At 40.2% G+C, this 19,417-nt stretch overlaps 1 protein-coding gene, 1 long non-coding RNA gene and 1 pseudogene across 2 annotated transcripts; all 3 read right to left on the bottom strand.

Moving 5' to 3' along the window:
• Positions 1-266: 266 nt before the first annotated feature.
• LOC128518985 (uncharacterized) lies at positions 267-3,017 on the bottom strand. Its single transcript, XR_008357796.1, has 3 exons — positions 2,185-3,017; positions 384-605; positions 267-351 (listed from the first exon to the last, which is right to left on the bottom strand). It is a non-coding gene; the product is annotated as an uncharacterized LOC128518985 (long non-coding RNA).
• A 3,209-nt stretch (positions 3,018-6,226) lies between these two features.
• LOC128518725 (myelin-oligodendrocyte glycoprotein-like) lies at positions 6,227-9,130 on the bottom strand. The gene is made up of 3 exons (XM_053491965.1): positions 9,094-9,130; positions 8,693-9,004; positions 6,227-6,339 (listed from the first exon to the last, which is right to left on the bottom strand). Exons 1-3 carry the CDS (start codon positions 9,110-9,112, stop codon positions 6,227-6,229), a joined length of 444 nt encoding a protein of 147 aa, XP_053347940.1. The 5' UTR covers positions 9,113-9,130.
• Positions 9,131-12,195: 3,065 nt separating this feature from the next.
• On the bottom strand, positions 12,196-17,677 carry LOC128518978 (uncharacterized; annotated as a pseudogene).
• Positions 17,678-19,417: the final 1,740 nt, after the last annotated feature.

Here is a 19,417-nt window from a genome sequence, read left to right as displayed (position 1 = left end):
AGGGTCCATTAAACCCCATCTTTAATGCTCTGACAGAGGGAAGGAAGTTTTTGCCCAAAAAATAGACTAACCCTAGTCTCCAGCAACAGCAGAAAAAGCCGCTAGATTTGTCATTAGTCGCTTTTTTAAAAGTTGTGTCGCTAGAGGAGTATTCGCTAAATTAAATAAAAATAACTTTGGATAGTTTGTGTATATACTGCAAGCTGATTAATAATAAAATGAATAACAAAGATGTACTGATTTTAATGCTTAAATCGTTTCTAAAATGACTAAAGATAATGTACTGCCTGCTTTTCTCATGAAGCTGCTGTTATCTGGAGAGTCACTTTTATCATATAATATACTGCTATCCTTATAATATAATATACTGCTGCTTTAATAACTACTATTAAACTATTATACTGCATATAATATACTGCTATCCGATTAATAATAATAAAATGAATGCCAAAGATGTACTGAAGAAAAGATTTTGAAGCTTTAGTTCTTTCTTCAGAAAGCAAAGATACACAGCAGAACTAAAATGACTAAAGATGAGGTACTGCCTGCTTTTCTCATGATGCCGCTGTTATCTGGGGAAGTCCTGTGGCTTGAGTTACTCTCATCTGTGGAAAACACACACACACACACACACACACACACACACACACACACACACACAATTCAGTAAAACAACAGAGAAAGAAAAAAAAAGGAAAAAATCTGTGGAAAGCTGAAACTGCATAGTTTTGCTATAAAATTAAAAAAGGGCTTTTGTAATGCAAAGCGTATACAGATACTATAGTTTGTCTGATGTCGCTCACATGTAACACCACACAAATTATTTACATACTATGGATATTTTCCCTGTTAAGTTTTTTAAACTGTATAAACATCTGCCCAGGAGAACAAGCAGGAAGATTCTTAATCACCTCAACTTTAGCTTAATTATAACTTATAATACGTTTATCCACTAAAAACCTTAAAGATCCCCATGAATAGATAGATAGATAGATAGATAGATAGATAGATAGATAGATAGATAGATAGATAGATAACATAAAAATATAAGTAGGTAATAAGATAAATAAATAAATAAACCTGCACTGACATTGAGACTCCTTAAATAAAATGTCACGTACACTTCACCAAACTGAGAACTATATCACTCTGTATAATTCTAGAACTACACTATATTGCCAAAAGTATTGGCTCGCCTGCCTTCACATAGACATGAACTTGAGTAACATCCAATTATTAATACATAGAGTTTAATATGATATTGGCCCCGCCCCCTTTGCAGCTACTGTATATCTGGTATGAAGGAGAGCTCCAATATGGCTCCACTGGATATGTTGTTAAGTGTGGGAGCCCCAACACAGGAGTTAGAGGGGGACGTTGGGATGTGGGGTGATTGTATGTACTTTGGCAGGGATTAATTAGTTTAGGTAACACTGAGGTGACTCATACAACTAAATGTATATCTATATCTAAACCTTCTCCTCTTTTTCTTGTGAAATTAATGTTTTTTCCTTTTTATTATATATATATGTATATTTTCTTTTATGTCTATTTTCAGGTTTCTCTTTTCTTAATCGTTTCACTTTTCTTTTTAGTGTTCTCATCTTTCCTCTTTATCTATTCACTCTTTAGTTTCATCTTTTCTTGATCTTTTCACTTTGCTTTTACGTTCTCTCCTTTTATCTTCTCTTTATCTTTACAGTTGCTTTGTGCACATCAGAGCAAGGTCCACAAATGTGCTTCTGGAATAATGCTCCAAAATTCCCATAAACAAAATTCCTCCTAAAGCTTGTGGAAAGACTTCACAAAGAGTTGAAGCTGTTATAGCTGTTACAGCTCCAACATCATATTAAACTCTATGGATTAAGATTTGGATGTTACTCAAGTTCTTATGCATGTGAAGGCAGGCGAGCCAATACGTTTGCCAATATAGTGTATATAACTCTTGTGTAAAATCAGTTTATTCCTAGTCTTAATGTTTAACCTCCACATCCCTGAGAATGATCTGTTACTACAGAAATAATAACATATTTGATTGAGTGCATTAATATAAACCTGTGAATCTGTGCTTCTGTCAAAGAAAATAAAAAAAAACATACTGTATAAAACTGACCATGATTATTATTACATTCTAACAGATGTTCACTTTTTTTTTTATTTATAAAAGATCACCCACATACACACCTTTGACCTTGAGTTCTACATGGACAGTTCTGGAGTCAGGGATGGTGCAGCTGTAAGTTCCTGTATCACTGAGTTTCACGTCACTCAGTCTAATGGAGTAATTCCCTTTTGTGAATTCTGATGGAAAACCTTTGACTCGGCCCCTGTACTCTCCATCCTGGTCATGAAAATTCTCTTTACCCTCGATGATGTCATACACAGTCTTGGTGTCTCTGTATCGCCAGAACACGTTCTTTTCATAACGACTGGATGAACATGGTAAGATCACAGCGTCTCCTTGAGCAGCTTCGACTGTGACGTTCTGTGACGACACTTTAAAAACACAAACACACAATTGTGGGTACAAACAGGAAGCCAAATATGCCGTATCGGGTTGTTACACAGTGAGGCTGAGTGCTTACCTTCATTTATTACAAGCATAAGAGCACACAGGGAGTAAGTTCTGTGGAATAAAACAGACAGATGGAATGGATGAGTGGACAGCTGCAGTATACGAGTTCTGAGTTAAAACTAATTCTGTTGGGCCGGTCGGTGTCTGCAAAGGCCGTCCTCACTGAATGTAACAATAGGCAGCTTCCCCAACTACGTCATAATCTGGGCGTCACTGCCGGTCCTCACTAACTGTAACAATAAACTGTGTAGTCTACAGAAAAAACAGTCATGTCTATAGCGACACTGCATACGACAGGCAGAAGTAAGGCTGCAGAAACATAGGAGTTGCGTGAGAAGCAGCATTGATTTCACCACACACTACTTTCACAATCGGTGGCAGCATCTGGCATCAGGATCTGCACATGAGCAGAGCTGTGGGTAAACCTCATGTACGTGAGCAGGGAAGCGGGTAACCTCTAATACATTTTTAAAACAAACTGTATCTGTGTGAACTTATAAAACATATTTAACTTCATGTGTGTAAGAAAACTGTACATTTAGTGAAACTCACTGAGCTCTTTAGTACGAGCCATTCTACAGTCAGTGTGTGTCTGTGGAGAACGCTCCTGACTTCAGGCCTAAAACCTCTGAACTGGGGCGTGTCCACATACTTTTTTGATCTTAAACTGTGTATCGTACTGATTACATCACGGTATGGTGCGACAGCATTGCAACACTGCTCCCTGACCCAGTCTGTTGTCTGTTCTTTCCTACATAGGCAAAGCTTCTCCTACGCGTGATACCGAACTTCCTTCTGAGGAAAATCCTCGTCTTCAGGAAGAAACAGACTGAAGACTCCTGAGTCGTCCTCGGGCGGAGGCCTGTACAGACCTGTTCACTGCCTCGAGTTAAGTATCTTATTGTACATGATGGTGGTTAAACATAATCCAAATACACACCTACTTCATTCAAGACCTGTCAATCATACACCTAGGCCCTCACACAATTTCTGAACAATTATCATTACTACAGGACATTTTTCATGAAGCACTGAATGCAGCCTTGTGAGATTCCATACGAACAGATAGTTTTACATTAGAGATGAAACTCATTTTCTTATCTCCAGTTACCTGATAGCTGATAAATAGCTAGCTTACAGTGTTTACAGCTATGTACAAACAAACTAGATAGAGAAAAAAACCCTCCTAAATAATTTAATTCACTTTAAACAGATGAGCTACATTCAGGTTAGAGTACGCAGTTAATAGTTAAATATAAAGACACGTAAGTTAAAATGAGCTAGCTCACGTAAATAGCACCAAATGTTAGCTTTTAACCTCACGGTATGCTAGTTTATAACCGTAACTAGTTAGCATAGTTCCTCTTAGCTACATGGACTTCCCGAAACAAGGCCTTAATTTACAGACCTGGATTAATAAGTCATACATATAGTATATCTCGTACACGATACACACCTTATATCCATGATTTATTAACATAAAGTGATAAAAACAGCAAAATTAATAAAACCATTAAAATTTCCAGTTTTCCGTTACTGCTTGTTCCTATAGAACAGGTTCCTATATAAATACGCATGTGCACATTACGGTATTGTGATTGATCGGTGGTCTTTGGGCTGCTTCCAGCAAATATAATTTGACCGTCAGTCATCAAAGGTGATGTAATAATATTTACCAGATGTTTATAATTATTTTTGCTTTTTAAAAAAATAATTCTCTTATTTTAATGGTTTTACAACTTTCCAATAATTAAACAAGTAAATAAAATAAATACATCCTTTTTTCCCCACAATTAAACCCCTTTTACTAGACCTGATACTTCATTTAATATTAAATACAATGCCGGGGGGAAACAAGGCTCCCTTTGAGAAGGTCAAAGTTTTTGGGCATCAAGCAAAGAAAACAACTAAGGAGATTTGAAATGACTGGAGCTGTGTGAAGAAAAAAATAGTCTATTATTTTAAGGTTACGAGCAGTTGTCTAAGCATTTCACTGCATATCGTACTGTGTATGAATTTGAAGAACCTGTTAACATTATAAAAACCAGGAAACACAGCAATGAACCGTCAACTTTCTGTAAGAAATGTAGTCGGGGGAAAAAAGTCATGACTGGAGATCACTTAAACACTTGATGTTGTGTGGTAAAAAAAAAAATTACAGTAAAAACCAGAGCTGTGTTTAATAGTGAAAATAAGAGCATTTACACAATAGTGAATCCTTACTTCTGGAAGCAGCTGCACCTCTGATGAACTGTTTTCACAATTCCATTCGAGGAACAGACCCTGTGCACTGGATACAGAGCTTACATTCCCATTTAGCTGGTCTCTCTCTCTCTCTCTCTCTCTCTCTCTCTTTCACACACACACACACACACACACACACACGAAAAAAGAAAGACACAAGGAGTCTCGGGTTTTGTTTCCAGAAGATTACGACCTTTATTGTCAATTCATAACGGCTCGAGCTTGTTCTTGGATGAACTCTCTTGTCTTTTCCCCCCATTATATATTCTTCATGCGCTCAATAGTGTTTATTCTACATGGCTTTGTGTCCCAACATCTGGATCCCATTAAGTCCCGCCCCCTTTCTAGACGCCCCAATGCCTAGCTCAGTTTTCATGCATCGGCACATTCCATTACGGCACACACATATCCGCCTCACTAGTTAATGCTGATTACATGTACGGTGCATTTATTTCCTTAAAGGTAATTACAAATCATCTTACAGTAGCCATAAGAAAACCACTTATTAGTGAGACTTCAAAAAAGGCTTCAGTTTGCTAGGGAGAATAAAGACTGGACTTTGGAGCGATGGAAAAAGGTCATGTGACCTGATGAGTCCAGATTAAGTCTGTTCCTGAACGATGGATACACACATAAACTGAACACCACAGTGTGTGTGTGTAAATCAAAGCTAAAGGTGACGGAATTAAATCTTGAAGTGTGACACTTTTGTTTTTGTCAGTTATGTTAATTTAAACTATTATGTTCTAGACTCTCTTACCAAACCATACATTCACTTTCTTTAATGGCTGCAACAAACATTCTTACTCTTTCAGTTAATTTCAGTTTTGATTTTGCCTTTTGGGTTTATTGAACAAACTAATAAACAAACAAACAAACACAATTATTTTAAAAAATCTGCAAAATTCTCATGGCAACACTGTTCCTTTGTCTGCATTTGTTCTTCAAAATTCAACTGAAAAGTTAATTATCAAACCTCTTAAGAGTTGGTTAAGGACGTGTAGAGACAATTTCAGTCTGCAGAATCAGTGGATACTTCAGCACCAAGCAGAGAATCACCTTCTTTAACTCACATCCAGGTTTTACAAACATCATATTCACTAAGAACCTTATCCTGATCAGTGTGTAGCCAGCTTACTAGGAGAGATAGGTCTTGGAATTTATATGGAGTCTAAAAGTTTACATAAACATTTGCAAAGAATGCAGCCTCCTCTACAGTCACTATATACTGTACTGTATACTGTTTCTTTGGGTATCCAACCTCTAGTCTAAATTTACTCCAATCTTTTATCTGCCAAATAAAAAGAACTTTGCATAGTGTGTGTATATACTGCTATCCGATTAATAATAATAAAATGAATGCCAAAGATGTACTTAAGAAAATATTTTAAAGCTTTAATTCTTTCTTCAGAAAGCGAAGCTACACAGCAGAACTGAAATGACTAAAGATGAGGTACTGCCTGCTTTTCTCATGATGCCGCTGTTATCTGGGTAAGTCCTGTGGCTTGAGTCACTCTCATCTGTGGAAAACACACACACACACACAATTCAGTAAAACAACAGAAAAAGAAAAAAAAAGAAAAAATCTGCGGAAAGCTGAAACTGCATAGTTCTGCTGTAAAATAAAAAAAAAGCACTTTTTTAATGCAAAGCGTATACAGATACTGTAGTTTGTCTGATGTCGCTCATATGTAACACCACACAAATTATTTCTATACGATGGATATTTTCCCTGTAAATTTTTTCAAACTGTAACAGCAGGATTCTTAATCACCTCAACTTTAGCTTAATTATAACTTATAATACATTTATCCGCTAAAAACCTTAAAGACCCCCCATGGATGGATGGATGGATGGATAATAAGATAAATAAATAAATAAACCTGCACTGACATTGAGACTCCTTAAATAAAATGTCACTTACACTTCACCAAACTGAGAACTATATCACTCTATATAATTCTAGAACTACACTATATTGCCAAAAGTATTGGCTCACCTGCCTTCACATGCACATGAACTTAAGTAACATCCAATTATTAATACATAGAGTTTAATATGATATTGGCCCCGCCCCCTTTGCAGCTACTATATATCTGGTATGAAGGAGAGCTCCAATATGGCTCCACTGGATATGGTGTTAAGTGTGGGAGCCCCAACACAGGAGTTAGAGGGGGACGTTGGGATGTGGGGTGATTGTATGTACTTTGGCAAGGATAAATCAGTTTAGGTAACACTGAGGTGACTCATACAACTAAATGTATATCTACAGGTCCTTCTAAAAAAATTAGCATATTGTGATAAAGTTAATTATTTTTTGTAATGTACTGATAAACATTAGACTTTAATATATTTTAGATTAATTACACACAACTGAAGTAGTTCAAGCCTTTCAATTATTTTAATATTGATGATTTTGGCATACAGCTCATGAAAACCCAAAATTCCTATCTCAAAAAATTAGCATATATTCGCTACAGGTGCCGCATTTCCCATGCAGCTAGCTATCAGGAGATTTTGGAGCACTTCATGCTTCCATCTGCTGAAAAGCTTTATGGAGATGAAGATTTCATTTTTCAGCACGACCTGGCACCTGCTCACAGTGCCAAAACCACTGGTAAATGGTTTACTGACCATGGTATTACTGTGCTCAATTGGCCTGCCAACTCTCCTGACCTGAACCCCACAGAGAATCTGTGAGATATTGTGAAGAGAAAGTTGAGAGATGCAAGACCCAACACTCTGGATGAGCTTAAGGCCGCTATCAAAGCATCCTGGGCCTCCATAACACCTCAGCAGTGCCACAGGCTGACTGCCTCCATGCCACGCCGCATTGAAGCAGTCATTTCTGCAAAAAGATTCCCGACCAAGTATTGAGTGCATAACTGAACATAATTATTTAAAGGTTGACATTTTTTGTATTAAAAACACTTTTCTTTTATTGGTCGGATGAAGTATGCTAATTTTTTGAGATAGAAATTTTGGGTTTTCATGAGCTGTATGCCAAAATCATCAATAATAAAACAGTTAAAAGGCTTGAACTACTTCATTTGTGTGTAATGAATCTGAAATATATGAAAGTCTAATGTTTATCAGTACATTACAGAAAATAATAAACTTTATCACAATATGCTAATTTTTTTAGAAGGACCTGTATATATAAATCTTCTCCGCTTTTTCTTGTGAAATTAATGTTTTTTTTCCTTTTTATTTTATATAGATGTATATTTTCTTTTATGTCTATTTTCAGGGTTCTCTTTTCTTAATCGTTTTACTTTTCTTTTCAGTGTTCTCATCTTTCCTCTTTACCTATTCACTCTTTAGTTTCATCTTTTCTTGATCTTTTCACTTTGCTTTTACGTTCTCTCCTTTTATCTTCTCTGTGTCTTTACAGTTGCTTTGTGCACATCAGAGCAAGGTCCACAAATGTGCTTCTGGAATAATGGTCCAAAATTCCCATAAACAAAATTCCTCCTAAACCTTGTGGAAAGCCTTCAGAAAGAGTTGAAGCTGTTATAGCTGTTACAGCTGCAACATCATATAAAACTCTATGGATTAAGATTTGAGTGTCACTCAAGTTCTTATGCATGTGAAGGCAGGCGAGCCAATACGTTTGCCAATATAGTGTATATAACTCTTGTGTAAAATCAGTTTATTCCTAGTCTTAATGTTTAACCTCCACATCCCTGAGAACGATCTGTTACTACAGAAATAATAACATATTAGATTGAGTGCATTAATATAAACCTGTGAATCTGTGCTACTGTCAAAGAAAGTTAAAAATTCAACATACTGTATAAAACTGACCATGATTATTATTACATTCTAACAGATGTTCATTTTTTTTAAATAAAAGACCACCCACATACACACCTTTGACCTTGAGTTCTACATGAACAGTTATGGAGTCAGGGAATGTGCAGCTGTAAGTTCCTGTATCACTGAGTTTCACGTCACTCAGTCTGATGGAGTAATTCCCTTTTGTGAATTCTGATGGAAAACCTTTGACTCGGCCCCTGTACTCTCCATCCTGGTCATGAAAATTCTCTTTACCCTCAATGATGTCATACACAGTCTTGGTGTCTCTGTCTCGCCAGAACACGTCATTTTCATAACGACTGGATGAACACGGTAAGATCACAGCGTCTCCTTGAGCAGCTTCGACTGTGACGTTCTGTGACGACACTTTAAAAACACAAACACACAATTGTGGGTACAAACAGGAAGCCAAATATGCTGTATCGGGATGTTACACAGTGAGGCTGAGTGCTTACCTTCATTTATTACAAGCATAAGAGCACACAGGGAGTAAGTTCTGTGGAATAAAACAGACAGATGGAACAAATGAGTGGACAGCAACAGTATACAAGTTCTGATTTAAAACTAATTCTGTTGGGTTGGTCGGTGTCTGCACTGGCGGTCCTCACTGAATGTAACAATAACCTGTGTAGTCTACAGATAAAACAGGCATGTCTATATCGACACTGCATACGACAGGCAGAAGTAAGGCTGCAGAAACATAGGAGTTGCGTGAGAAGCAGCATTGATTTCACCACACACTACTTTCACAAGCGGTGGCAGCATCAGACATCAGGATCTGCACATGAGCAGAGCTGTGGGTAAACCTCATGTATGTGAGCAGGGGAAGCGGGTAACCTCTAATACATTTTTAAAACAAACTGTATCTGTGTGAACTTATAAAACATATTTAACTTCATGTGTGTAAGAAAACTGTACATTTAGTGAAACTCACTGAGCTCTTTAGTACGAGCCATTCTACAGTCAGTGTGTGTCTGTGGAGAACGCTCCTGACTTCAGGCCTAAAACCTCTGAACTGGGGCGTGTCCACATACTTTTCTGATCTTAAACTGTGTATCGTACTGACTACATCACGGTATGGTGCGACAGCATTGCAACACTGCTCCCTGACCCAGTCTGTTGTCTGTTCTTTCCTACATAGGCAAAGCTTCTCCTACGCGTGATACCGAACTTCCTTCTGAGGAAAATCCTCGTCTTCAGGAAGAAACAGACTGAAGACTCCTGAGTCGTCCTCGGGCGGAGGCCTGTACAGACCTGTTCACTGCCTCGAGATAAGTATCTTATTGTACATGATGGTGGTTAAACATAACCCAAATACACACCTACTTCATTCAAGACCTGTCAATCATACACCTAGGCCCTCACACAATTTCTGAACAATTATCATTACTACAGGACATTTTTCATGAAGCACTGAATGCAGCCTCGTGAGATTCCATACGAACAGATAGTTTTACATTAGAGATGAAACTCATTTTCTTATCTCCATTTACCTGATAGCTGATAAATGGCTAGCTTACAGTTTTCACAGCTATGTACAAACAAACTAGAAACAAACAAACAAAAAACACTTGCTAAATAATTTTGTTTAATTAATTTTAAACAGACGAGCTACATTCAGGTTAGAGTACGCAGTAAATAGTTAAATATAAAGACACGTAAGTTAAAATGAGCTAGCTCACGTAAATAGCACCAAATGTTAGCTTTTAACCTCACGGTATGCTAGTTTATAACTGTAACTAGTTAGCATAGTTCCTCTTAGCTCCATGGACTTCCCGAAACAAGGCCTTAATTTACAGAACTGAATTAATGAGTCATACATATAGTATATCTCGTACACGATACACACCTTATATCCATGATTTATTAACATAAAGTGATAAAAACAGCAAAATTAATAAAACCATTAAAATTTCCAGTTTTCCGTTACTGCTTGTTCCTATAGAACAGATTCCTATATAAATACGCATGCGCACACTCCGGTATTGTGATTGGTCGGTTTGTCTTTGGGCTGCTTCCAGCAAATAGAATTTGACCGTCAGTCATTAAAGGTGATGTAATAATATTTACCAGATGTTTGTAATTATTTTTGCAAAAAAAATAATTCTCTTATTTATTTATTTATTTATTTATTTTAATGGTTTTACAACTCTCCAATAAATAAATAAAATAAGTACATCCTTTTTTCCCCATAATTAAACCCCTTTTACTAGACCTTTTACTGCATATAATATTATATACAGTGCCAGGGGGAAACAAGGCTCCCTTTGAGAAGGTCAAAGTTTTTGGGCTGCATCAAGCAAAGAAAACAACTAAGGAGATTTGAAATGACTGGAGCTGTGTGAAGAAAAAAATAGTCTATTATTTTAAGGTTACGAGCAGTTGTCTAAGCATTTCACTGCATATCGTACTGTGTATGAATTTGAAGAACCTGTTAACATTATAAAAACCAGGAAACACAGCAATGAACCGTCAACTTTCTGTAAGAAATGTAGTCGGGGAAAAAAGTCATGACTGGAGATCACTTAAACACTTGATGTTGTGTGGTAAAATACAGTAAAAACCAGAGCTGTGTTTAATAGTGAAAATAAGAGCATTTACACAATAGTGAATCCTTACTTCTGGAAGCAGCTGCACCTCTGATGAACTCACAATTCCATTCGGGGAACAGACCCTGTGCACTGGATACAGAGCTTACATTCCCACTCAGCTGGTCTCTCTCTCTTTCAGACACACACACACACACACACACACACACACACACAAGGAGTCTCGGGTTTTGTTTCCAGAAGATTACGACCTTTATTATCAATTTATAACAGCTGGAGCTTGTTCATGGATGAACTCTTTTGTCCGTTTCCCCCATTATATATTCTTTATACGCTCAATAGTGTTTATTCTACATGACTTTGTGTCCCAACATCTGGATCCCGTTAAGTCCCGCCCCCTTTCTAGGAGTCCCAATGCCTAGCTCAGTTTTCATGCATCGGCACATTCCATTTATGTGCCGATATCTCCACTTATTAGTGAGACATTAAAAAAGGCTTCAGTTTGCTAGGGAGAATAAAGACTGGACTTTGGAGCGATGGAAAAAGGTCATGTGACCTGATGAGTCCAGATTAAGTCTATTCCTGAACGATGGATACACATAAACTAAACACCACAGTGTGTGTGTAAATCAAAGCTAAAGGTGACAGAATGAAATCTTGAAGTGTGACACTTTTGTTTTTGTCAGTTATGTTAATTTAAACTATTCTGGTCTAGACTCTCTTACCAAACCATACATTCACTTTCTTTAATAGCTGTAACAAACATTCTTACTCTTTCAGTTCATTTTAGTTCTGATTTTGCCTTTTGGGTTTATTGAACAAACTAATAAACAAACAAACACAATTATTTTAAAAAAATCTGCAAAATTCTCATGGCAAAATTGTTCCTTTGTCTCCAAAATTCCCCTGAACAGTTAATTATCGTTATAAGAAACACCTTAGTGGTGCAGCTTGGACACATCCTCAGTGATGAACCCAGGGTCACAGGGTGTTTCGGGTCTTAGATCATCAGACACCCTCACCTGAACGACCCAGCCGGGGATGATCAGACCCCGACTTGTGTCCAAGCAGCGGACTAAGCCATACGTCACCCCTTTTTATCCACAGCCACCTAGAGGCTTTCTCCGATGCCTCACAGATGTTTCTGGTGGCTTTTCTTTCTTGAGCACCTTTAATTCCAAGCAGCCTGAGTGATCGGTGCAGGCTCTGTCGTGGGAATCCTCTGCAGCCAACCTCAATTGGCTCACAGCGGGCCCTCCACCCCTTCCGCCTGCAGTCCTCCACCAGTTCCAGATACTTCGCCTTTTTCCGCTCTTTCCAGGGGACTGTGAGTTCCATTAGCACCACTTGCTTTGTACTCTCTGATGTTAAAACCATATCTGGCCTGAGTGTTGTGCTGGTAATGTGGTCTGGAAACTTCAGTTGCCTCCCCAGATCCACCTTCAGCTGCCAGTCCCCTGCTGTGGATAACAGACCAGCTGAGACCTTTGGCTGTGACTGAGTCTTCTCCCCGGCCCTGACGAAAACAATATTTGGCCTTACTAGGGGCTGTTGCTTACTTTGCTGGATTCCAGCACCTATGGTATCAGCTACTGCCTTCAGCACCTGGTTGTGGCGCCATGGGTACCTCCCCTCTCCCAGTGCTTTCGGGCAACAGCTCAAGATGTGCTCCAGCGACCCTCTTGCAGGGCACAGAGGACAAGATGGTGCTTTCACTAGCCCCCAGCAATGCAGATAAGCTGGGCTCGGTAGGACGTAATACACTGACTGGATCAGAAACTTGAGTCTTGCTGGCTCTGACCTCCAAAGTTCTGACCAGGTGATTTTCCGAGTCAGTGCATGTTCCCAATTGGTCCAAGCTCCCTGCTGACGCAAAGCCACCATTTTACTACGCTGCTCCTCTTCCACCTTTGCTCGGATCTCGCCCTGAATCATCTGCCGTCTGTCCCTCCCCTGCGCTCTGTCATAGCGCGGCATTTTATGACAGCCGAGTCCTGCTCGCCCAACCGCCACAGACCCTACTAGCACACCATGCCGCAACCTTGCCTCCGCCAGCTGGACTGCCTCCTGCGCCCTCCACTTCCTTCCAGTCCTGACCTCAATGCCTGCAGAGGAGACTCTGGTGTCGGATGAGTCTCTGTACAGTAACACCTCCCTAGCTCTTGTTACTTTGAATTCTTCTGTAAGGCCTGAGAACGGGAGCTGGAGCTTGTTGGTGTGCCCATACAGGGCAATGCAGCTCAGGCTCTTCGGCAGGCCCAGCCACCTGCGCAGGAACTGGCTGATGTTTCTCTAAAGGGTCTCCACCATTGTTATTGGGACCTGGTACATCAACAGTGGCCACAAAAGCCTTGGCAGAATGCCATGCTGATATATCCAGGCTTTAAATTTCCCGGGGAGGCCTGCCCTGTCCACTGCTGCAAGCCAGGTTTTCAGCTCTGCGTGCATAGCCTGGATTGCCACTGTGTCTCACAAAGTCACATCGGAGAGCTTCCCCAAGCTCTTCACCGGCTTCTCTGTCAATGATGGTATCTGGAGCCCGTTCACGTAAAAGCGGAATTTGTCCTCAACTCTCCCCTTCCTCAACACAAGGGACCGGCATTGAGCTGGCTTGAATGTCATTCTCGCCCAAGATGTTAACCTTTCCAGACCTTTAACACTAGAAGCGCCGTGCCAGTGTCACCTACTAATAACGCCGTTCAGCGGTCATTTGACCGCCTATTGTTTTGAATGGGAAGCTGCTGCTGACACACAATGATCGCTAGATGGCGCTTTCACCCAAAGCAAATAGTTTAGCTCCCAGATCAACTTGCACTTGGACAATGCGCCATTCATTCCCGCGTTGATAATCAGCGGTATCTTTTTTTCATATTCAACTGAGAAAACCTACTACAGAGTCTCTAAGGGGACAAAGGAAAAGGGGAAAAACGGCAGAAAAAAAACAAGTCATGTTTTGCATTATAACCCAAAGTTTTTGGCATGACTTTTTTTTGCCGTTTTTTCTCCTCCTTTGTCCATCTAGGGGCTTCGTACTATAACGAAAAGGAAAGTTCTACTTAATTTTATATCGTATGGAGAAAATTTATTAGTTTTTTCATTCTATTCGAAGCTTCTGAACGCCTCGGATGGAGCAGGAGCAGCGATTTAGTTCTGAACTCGATTCCGTGAAATTATCGCTAAAACAATATTAAATTTGTATAAATCAGATCTACCACAGCAGATAATAAACTATGCTATAGCATAACCGAAGCAAACACCACGATTATGCCTCGTTTCGTTCAGTGTTGCTAGGCAACGGACCACGCGCCTAATCGGTTCACTTAGCCGCGGTGTATTATAAACCTGTGGAATGTTTTACTGCTTATGTTCATGTAATAAAAGCAAGGGAAATGTGGTGGTATGCAAAACTATGGCACTCTATTGAGAGGTGGTTGAAATGTGTTATTCATTTATTTATCCTATAAAAGGGCACTAACTACACAGACCAAACTCTTACCTTATTGTATTCTTATACTCATCGCTGTGCTTGTTGTAACTGAAAAAACGCTGCAACTGCTTCAGGGGAGGTGTGTGTATGTACTTTGACTATCTTTAAACGACGACTCAAGACTCATCTGTTTCTCCAGTACTTGGACTAACCTCCCCCCCGAGAAAAAAAAAACAAAAAAAAAACCTCTTCTTAGTTGTGTTGGACTAATGGCACTTAGTTATTAACCTAGTTAACCCAGTGTAAGTATATATCCAATTATGTAAACATTAAAGCACTTTTTGTAAGTCGCTCTGGATAAGAGCGTCTGCCAAATGGCTAAATGTAAATGTAAATGTATGTGTGTTTGTGTGTGTGTGTGCGCGCGTGCGTGCGCTGCAGCCTGTGAATGAATACGCACAGCCGAGAACAGAGACATGAGGGACATCTAATACCGTATTGTGTAGTGGCCCTTTTTAGCGGATTTTTCTGCTACCGCAGATCAGTTTATCAACTTGTAATATATTAATTTTAGGAATATATTAACATGTGCAGACATTTAGTTGAGGGGGCGCTGCCCCTCTTGCCCCTGAATAGAGCCAGCCTCGATTACACACACACACACACACATATATATATATATATATATATATATATATATAGAGAGAGAGAGAGAGAGAGAGAGCATCTTTATACATTTGGAATCTGCATCTACATTTTCTGTTGCATGTATAGAATTGGTTTCAGCTGAAACTCATGATCAATGGTGTTGGGGTACTTATGTAGTGATGATTAGTTTCTGCCAAATCATTAAAACTAACAATAGACTATGAGAGGTGGTTGAAAGGTGTTACTCTGAATATAAACAAACAAAATACAGCTTTTTTTCTCAGAGGTAAACGGAAAAGTAAAGTTGTTCAGCTGTTTAGTGTCACTATGTCATAACCAGTGAAACAACGTGGACTCATTGCTGTGCTTGTTGTAACTGAAAAAAACGCTGCAACTGCTTCAAAGTCTTTCCTCTCCGTGACCGCTGAAGTCCGACACGACACCACGTTAGGCTACGTCTTGACTCATTTGCATATCGACGGTGATTAGATGTTGACCGAGGGCTCAGGGGAGGTGTTTGTGTTTGTGTGTGTGTGTGTGTGCGCGCGCGCCTACTTCGTGTGCTTTTATAAACATTCTAAATATAAACACACATACAGCTTTTTTTCTCTCAGAGGTAAACGGAAAAGTGAAGTTGTTCAGCTGTTTAGTGTCACTATGCAGATGTTACACTCAGTGTAGTTACCGAAATCTTTGATTTAGTTCTCATTCAGTGGCCACACATCACTTCCACATTTCCCTCGCTTTTATTACATGAACATAAACAGTAAAACATTCCGCAGGTTTATAATACACCGCGGCAAAGTGAACCACGTTCACTTACCATATACTATCTTACCATACATAGATAGTATGCGCGATTCCTTGCGCCATCTGCTGAGCGAAATGAGAATCGCAGGTTGGAAAAGACAGGAAACGTCATGCCGCCGCGCAGCTGTCAGCGATTTCACGTAAATAAGAGCAAAATAGGGTTATACTGGCTTTTACTGGTGCGATTTTCAAAATGTAAGCATACAGGGTGATTAAGCTCACGGAACTAGGAAAAGTCATGAAAGGAGGACCCTGGAATTTGATCGAGTGTGAAATATTTTTATTTTTTTTACCCCCTTGCGGTCAAATGACCGCTGCTCGGCGCTTCTAGTGTTAAGAAGCCAGCGGCACCCTGGCACTGATGTTGCTGTGACTGTTAAGTCATCGATACAGGCTCTAATTGGCGGTTGTCGAGTGCCAGATCTGGAGAGAGGCCTTCTGCATTCCACTTCTGCCGCCTTGACAAGCATGGTCATCGCTAGAGCAAACAGCGTCACTGATATGGTACAACCAGTGATGATGCCTTTTTCTAGGCGGTGCCATGCTGATGTTATAGATCCAGATGTAAATCTCATACTAAACCTACTGTAATAGTCCTGTATGAGATCTGTGATCTTCTGCGGAACATGGTGCATCGTCAAGGCTTTGGTCACCAGCTTGTGAGGAATTGATCCGTAGGCATTTGCCAGATCCAACCATATGACTGACAAATCTCCTCGGTTCTCTCTGGCCTCTCGGATCAGCTTGGTGACCACTCCTGTGTGTTCAATGCAGCCTGAGAAGCCTGGAACCCCGCCCTTCTGCACGCTAGTATCAATGTAGGAATTCCTCAGGAGGAAATCGGTCATGCGATTGGCAAGGATCTTAAAGAAGATCTTGCTCCTTTACGCTAAGCAATGAGATGTTACGAAACTGCGAGATGTCACTTGTGTTTTCCTCCTTTGGTATCCACACACCTTCGGCATACCTCCACTGCTTGGCTACCCTGCCTCTTCGCCATACTACCCTGATGATTCTCCACAGCCTCTTTAGAAGTCTTGGGCAGTGCTTGTAAACTTTGTATGGCACGCCACTCGGCCCTGGTGCTGCACTGGTCCGTGCAACCCTGACCATGTTCTTGACCTCTGCCAGCGTTGGCTCTTTGATGTTGAATTGGCTGGATGGTAGTGGTGGTGAAATTAATTCTCTGCAGGGGCCCAGGTCTTCCTCCCTCTGCCGGTCGCTGTATGTTTCAGAGAGATGGCGATTAATGTCGTCTTCTAGGCACATGAGGGTCCCACTCCGCTTCTGCCCAAGCAGCTTCTTCGTGAACCCGAAAGGGTTAGCTATGAAGGCAGTGCGCTTGCGGGCCCTCTCTCTACCCTTCCTCCTGTGCCACTCAGCACGACGTAGGGAGATGAGCTTTTTCCTGAGGATGTCTCGGAGCTCAGTCAGGGTGGGCTTTTCTTCCTCGCTCGCCTCCTTAAAACGTTGTTTCAGGGACTTCAAGTCTCTCCTGAGTACGATGATCTTATTCTCTCGCCTGTTGGGTCTGGCTGTAGTCTTGGCCTTTGGCTGTTTGATACCAAACCGCTTAGCACTGATGTAGATGATGAAGGTGCACATCGTTTGGAGCTGCTGGACCACACTCCCTTTTGATGATGCTTCCAAGGCGCCATCTTCATCGAACTGGCGCCACTCAATCTCCTTGTGTGCCGCTGGCCACAAGACCCTGCAATGTTCAGATGGATTGCTGGGTGGAGCACGCTGAACTTGGAAGTTCTGGACACTGTGGGTTGACTCCGGGTCCTGCTCCTCCTCTGTCTCACCAGGGGCCTTGCTATGCACTGCCTCTGTGCGTTGTTCAGCTTGCTCCTTCCTCGTACAGCCCATCTTCGTCTGATGGATCTTCAGGCCTTTTAGGTCCTTGCAGCTTTTGCCACACATACAAGATACTCTCATCGTCGTTAATCCTTTGCTCATATTTATCATGTTTACGTCATCAAACCTCTTAAGAGTTGGTTAAGGACGTGTAGAGACAATTTCAGTCTGCAGAATCAGTGGATATTCCAGCACCAAGCAGAGAATCACCTTCTTTAACTCACATCCAGGTTTTACAAACAACATCATATTCACTAAGAACCTTATCCTGATCAGGGTGTAGCCAGCTTACTAGGAGAGATAGGTCTTAATATTTCTTCCCCCGAAAAACTTTTATATTCAATTACTATATTATAATCCCACTAGCGGTGATATTTATGACAGCTTAAAAAACTCCTTTGTGGTGGAGATGATAGTGAGAGTCTCATTTCAAAATGTTTTACAGTCTGAGATTTAAAACCATAATGCAGCATGTACACTGTGCAGTATTATCAGCTTCACACACTAACAGGAGCTATAAAAGATTTACAGCCATTCTCATCTCTGCACGATGGAGGTACTTGGAGCCTCTCACAGGGGGATTTAGGGCACTAGGTGGAGTCCTCCCTAGATAGAGGTCTAGATACCTACTGATGTGTGAGTATTTTAAAACTGGCACTGCGCCAAAATCATCTGTGTATTCTGTAAAATATTTAACTATCCTATACCCTCTTTTTTTTAATTGAAACTTTGCATCTGCAATCCTGCCGTAACTTAGCTGATGTCCCCAGAACCTTGTACTGAACAAATGTTTTAAGTTTAATTCAAGTTCATGTGACAGCTGTTTGAGTAATCTAGCTCTGCCTCCTTAGAACTGATTGACATGTGGTGGCTCTCTTGTTTACCAAACTATTTTTTTTTTTATTATAAATCACACAAAGAAGGTTTAGCATATTATGGAAATTAGTGAAAACTCTAAAGTGGGTGGGTCTAATTCACTCTTAGGGTTATTTATTTGGGTTTGGGGGCGGGGCTGTATTGTTGGATGTAGAAGGGCTGCGATGGCTTTGGCACTTGGGCTGCACCCTCATGTTTACGTCCTCATCACAGCTGTGCTATATCCAGCAGTACTGCACTCCTTCTAAAGTGAAATCGCTTCTATATAACAGTTCTACAAACATCATTTATATTCAACCCGAATATTAATTAACTTTTTATTCAGGGACCCAATAATTCTGGACTCTAGAAGGAAATACATAGCAGAGCAAAGTGAAAATTTAATCCAAAAATAACTATTTGTTGCAATTGCATTGTTTATAACAGATTTCTATCTTTAATAAACTGACAGAACTTGTTCTGTGTTTAGAATTAACTGGCCTTGTGGAAAACATTGTTGCAGCTGGCAAGGACAGAGCTCATCTGGAATTTATATGGAATCTAAAAGTTTACATAAACATTTGCAAAGAATGCAGCCTCCTCTACAGTCACTATATACTGTACTGTATA

Source organism: Clarias gariepinus, chromosome 3 (genome assembly GCF_024256425.1).
Source record: "Clarias gariepinus isolate MV-2021 ecotype Netherlands chromosome 3, CGAR_prim_01v2, whole genome shotgun sequence".
Classification (NCBI taxonomy): domain Eukaryota; kingdom Metazoa; phylum Chordata; class Actinopteri; order Siluriformes; family Clariidae; genus Clarias; species Clarias gariepinus.
Note: the sequence above shows the minus strand (reverse complement) of the source record. Positions and strands in the feature narration are given on the sequence as shown.